Source organism: Eptatretus burgeri, chromosome 17 (assembly GCF_056783735.1).
Source record: "Eptatretus burgeri isolate ZD-2024b chromosome 17, Ebu_testis_v1, whole genome shotgun sequence".
Classification (NCBI taxonomy): domain Eukaryota; kingdom Metazoa; phylum Chordata; class Myxini; order Myxiniformes; family Myxinidae; genus Eptatretus; species Eptatretus burgeri.
This window is the reverse complement of record NC_140977.1, coordinates 47,319,048-47,324,047: the sequence shown is the minus strand read 5'-3', so window position 1 is coordinate 47,324,047 and position 5,000 is coordinate 47,319,048. Positions and strand designations below refer to the sequence as shown.

The 5,000-nt window shown below is 40.6% G+C and overlaps 1 protein-coding gene across 4 annotated transcripts in view; it reads right to left on the bottom strand.

Moving 5' to 3' along the window:
* Nucleotides 1-5,000, bottom strand: part of LOC147010001 (transmembrane channel-like protein 5) — a 49,767-nt gene that overhangs the window by 669 nt on the left and 44,098 nt on the right. The window contains exons 18-22 of one of the 4 annotated variants that reach the window (XM_085861020.1): nucleotides 3,552-3,638; nucleotides 2,955-3,024; nucleotides 1,770-1,832; nucleotides 1,518-1,580; nucleotides 1-494 (exon numbers count right to left, since the gene is read on the bottom strand). The exon at nucleotides 1-494 is cut by the window's left edge and continues 669 nt beyond it. In XM_085861020.1, coding sequence (XP_085717146.1) covers nucleotides 481-494; nucleotides 1,518-1,580; nucleotides 1,770-1,832; nucleotides 2,955-3,024; nucleotides 3,552-3,638 — 297 coding nt within the window. In that variant the 3' untranslated portion in view covers nucleotides 1-480. The remainder of the gene's footprint in view (nucleotides 495-1,517; nucleotides 1,581-1,769; nucleotides 1,833-2,954; nucleotides 3,025-3,551; nucleotides 3,639-5,000) is intronic. The other 3 variants (XM_085861021.1, XM_085861022.1, XM_085861023.1) reach the window with 3 other exon arrangements.

Sequence of the window (5,000 nt, the reverse complement as noted above, 5' to 3'; positions counted from 1 at the left end):
GAGGTGGAACCGTTTTATTTTTATTTTTATTTTTTTTAAATCGGTTATGCAAAACCCTTTAACTGATGACTTGTCTGATACTATCAAGGAACCATATACAATACCAAAGGCTCTAGTAATTCCTTCATCAAATTCTTCATGAAGCATACAAACCTATGCAGTGCTTCAAAGGCAGAGGTCCATGTCAACATATAAAACATACGGTATATATAAAAAAAAAGTGATTATTATATAAACAACAAAAATAATCAATAATCATTGGGATAGCAGCTTCATGGAGAGTATACAAACCAAACGAGTTGATGTACATCCCCAACAACAGACCGACTACAAATCATAAAAGGGGTCTTCAAACCATCTTTACAATCAGGAAAAAGATTAATAATTTTGTTTCAACCCAAACAAACATCGATCTGTGCCGATAATGTGACTGAAGGTCAAAGGCAATCGAAGAAACTTCCTGCTCGCGTGCACAGCCCGTCAGACATCTGGTTCTGCAGAAGTAAACATCACATTATTAAAAGGGCATCGATCATAAGTCTTACACCCCCCCCCCACCACCTCCCCCTTCCACCAAGGGTTTCTTGAAAAGAAGAAGAGTCTGAACAAGGTTATGCTTATGTTCCGGAATTGCATTTTTTGGCGTTTGACCTTTTGACCCGACACCAGGGGGGTGGAGCCAAAATTGATACGACTGTCGCACCTTGTTGCCATGTGATGATCATAACTACCATGTTTGGTAAATTTCCGCACAAACGTCTTGGAGGAGATAGCGTGTCGGACCCGATTACAATATCCGCCCACCCCCTCCATTTTTAGATCACCTGGAACATAGTTCAGGTGAGGTATTAGCATCGCATGGTGTCCGTCAGTGAGTCAGTATGTAAACACTCCAATCTTCTCCGAAACCATACACACAATTTCAATGAAACTTGACCACAACCTTCATCACCAGTGATGGACTAAAGTTTGCTCACGGCATTAACAAAAAACATAAAATAAAATAAAACCAAGGTTAAAGAGTCTACAAGGGTGTGTAGACCCCTAAAATATGTATTTATTTTCTTCTCTGAAACTTTTCTTTTCTACACACACAATTTTGATGAATCTTGACCATAACCTTCATCACCCACAATGCTAAAACTAAGAGTTCTATCTCAACAAACTTTGTAGAACTTCTGAGGACCAAGGCATCCTGATGCCTTGCAAATCCCATCATAAAATTGCATATCAAGTCGGTATATTTAAAGGTCGAAGGTCATTATGATTCAAGGATGACTACGTTTGTCTTCTCAAAAAAATATTCACCCAATCGAGATGCAACTTGGAAAGAATAATCTCTGTATAGTGCTGTCACAAGTTTGTTCAAGCCATCAGCTAATTTACATATTTTGTGGGTCATCCATGCCTACCAGCGGTTCCCTGGTTTTACCAGGTGAGCTCAGGGGCAATGCCAATATTTTTAAATAAAAATGCATGGGGATAGTGATGTGCATATCCATGCGTTGAGTACAAACCTGGTAATAGGTTGTGATGGGATCCGAATCTCGAGTGATGACTCACGGGCTCCACCGGGTAATCTGACGTCAAGAACGCGTGCCAATGAATGAAGAGGTGCAAAGAACAGATCAACTTAAGAATGGAAGAAGAAAAATATGCAGGAATGGAAAAGTAATTTATGAATGAAAGAATGACGGTGAGGAGTTGCGACGACACGTTATTTTGAATGAAACCAGTGGTAGAAACCAAGTTGTGATTAAGGTTCTTGCCTGCTGGTGGAAGATTGCTCATCTCAATCAGAGGTCCGTGACCATTTGGAGGTATTTCAGCTGCTTACAAACAAATGACAACAACAAAGGCTAAATGGCCAATTGAGAAAAATAATTTTCAGCAATGCCATCTCAACAAAACGAGAAAATAAGAATTAAAAATCGCCGATCCGAGTGGTCTACCATGGGTCAGGAATTTGCTTCATAATCGGCTGTCACTGGAGGTACGACTATGACCTCTCAAAATAAATAAATATAACGATTAAACGTACAACAAACAGAAATGCAAAACATCGGGGAGAAAGTTGTGTGAATGTCTGAGAAAGTTTCCCGCCGAAAAGCCCTCGAGCTCCCTTCCTTATAAATGACGGCAGGGACAACAATGATATTGGGTGCAGCCCAATGTGGTGGCATGGTGGTTTGCATCCTGATCGATTAGGGGTGTTTGGGGGGAAATTGGTTGGGACCAAGTCATCTGATTCGCCTTACCTGGTCCCTCAAGGAACGGGAGCAGCTATTGTACTCGTTCTCTGAGAGCGTCTGCATGCAGAACTATTTTAATATCGGTCGTTTCTCCCGTCATCTACCGTCCTGAAGCCTGAAAATCTACTTCTTAAAAAGCCTGGGGTAATAGGATAAGGACCTCACACTGCTCACAAAATTTTACAACTACAATTCAGACTTTGTATTAAAAACTACCCTCCCCCCCCCCCAAAACATAAGCGATTCCCAGATTGCCCTTTGGGTCCACAGATTAATGCTATTAACCACGGATAACCGAACAGCCATCAATATTTAGCATATTGAGGCCTATACTAATTTTACGAATGCAACGATTGAAATTAGCTAAATGACCCTCAATTCTGCACCCACGATACGCCTTCTCCATCCCCTGCTTGCTACGCTCACGAGCGGATCTAACAGGAACGTCTGTCCCGAACACTCATAGATCAAAGGATGGTAGCTTTCTTTCCAAGTGAGATATATATTTGATGCAGTTGGATTCTTCTTCCACAACAATTCCACAGTAACAATGGCAAAGTTCAGAGGGGATGGATCAACGGTGTCGCTGCAACAGTATTAGAATCCACAACATTGGAGATGACAAACGAATAGTAGAATTACTACCCCCATCAGATGGCAAAAAGGCACGACCGAGAGGAGAAAAATGATAGGTTTACAAACCCATTTCATGTTCATAATCTTGAGATGGAAGGAAGTTGCTTGAGATGGGGGCATCAGCTGCAGGAAACTGCTGAGGATAATTAGACAAGATGGAACATCATAAGAACACAATAAAATAGAAACAAAATTAATATGATTTACACCAAGCAGAATTCAAACATTTATTTTGCTATTTTGCAAATTCATTTGCAATATTCATATTCATATTATTTTTTTTTTAATAAAAAACTGAAGTTGAAGATTTGTTGTATAAAAAAAGTTTTTTTGAAAAAATAATATTAATAATAATAATTTTAAAAAGTAACATCATGAATATTACAAATGAATTTGCACAATAGCAAAATAAATGTTTGAATTCTGCTTGGTGTAAATCATGACAACACGGCAATTCAGGTACTTATCCTCATACAAAATTAATAGTCACAACTTTCAAATGCTTGGCTTGAGAGCGTAGGTGGTCAGCCGATGAGGGTGCAAACGTACTCGGAACAAACTCGAAGTGTCAAAACGAGCCGCTCACTTTCATTTTGTTCCAGAAACTTCATTCTGTCCAAACCCAGGCTCGTTTCATCAAAATACATTCCTGCACCTACTCACTTGTGGTTCCCGACGAAACGGAGGGTGCGGAGCAATGTTGTGCAGAGCTTTGAGCTTCTGGAGGAGGAAGCGCTTGTCCTTTCCCTCCTGTCAAGCACAAAATATAGAGGAGCCATTGCATGAAACTTCATGCAACTAATAAAGTTATGTGGACAATCAATATTATGTCATTTAATGTTGTTGCTGTTAATAGCCCCAATCTCTCGTCAAATGGAAAGACCGGTGGAACTCAGGTATCGAGCAGCGTCCGCCGGACGCTCCTGGCGAACTAAATGTGTTGAAGAGGGGTCTTTGTTGGATCTGGGAGGGCAGCTAGTCATAATGTGTGGTGGTTTGTGGGGTGGATGGACAGAGGGGAGATGTTGAGGTTAGTGTGGGTTAGAGCCGATATTGATATTGCATAAGGGAAAGGGGAGAGGTCCACACCGGAGTATAGCCAGATGGACTCTCATTTCACAAACAAGCATTGCTTCAAAAAGTGAGTATTGGGGTGAGGGTGGTTGAGGATATTGTTTGAGGGACGATGTTCTGTGAACTTCGATGATAATTATGAACGTGATGGTGCTTGGAGGCGTTTAGTGGGTGTGGACTATGGAGGTATAATATTAAGGATATGACAGTAATGGTGAGCAGTTGTGTTTCATATTTCATTGGGTGGTGAATAGATAGTCATCGAGTGACATGGATAAGAAGACATTGAGCTGCAGAGGCGATAAATTGAGTGCTTTTCATATATAGGTGTAGTTGTTGTGTTGCCCCAGTTAGTTCTGCTCGAAAAGGTCGGCGACATGGAGATAGCCGATCGATCTTCCAGGAGCGACCAGAGATCCCTCACATCTATGATGTTGGGCTCTTGTCTAAATGGAGCCAGGATCGCATTCTTCCATAATGTGTTTTGTTGTGTGTGGGGCGGTGTGGAAGAAAAATAATTATATTCATGTACTCTCCATTATAATTGCTGCTGGTACTTTATACATTTAATTTTTATGCTATAGTCGAATTGGCTGTCAATAATGTTTCCCTTTTCCCAAGCATCTTTTGACCTACATATTGATAAAAGGAATGTCTTACTATGAAACAGGGTGACCTGATTGATAACACTGCAACTTTTGCCACGATTGTGTCATTCTCTCCCTTCCACCCAAAGTGGACACTTATTGCAGTTTTGAGTTATTTTGCCTAATGCTTATCAGCTAATCCTGTAGTTGAGTTGCCAAATGTCTTCCCTCCCATTCTTTGGAATGTCAAATTGTATACAAGAAGAATTGCTTCAGGCTTCTGTTTCAGTGAAGTCCATTCGAATGTTTCAGTGAATCATTCAATGTTCTTCCTCCGTATATATGAAATTAAAGATTCTCATGCCTGGTGTTGGCTTAATGGTTAGGGTGGTGGGCTTTGGATCCTAGGGTCCTGAGTTCAAATCCTGCTCATCAGTTTAAATAATACCAG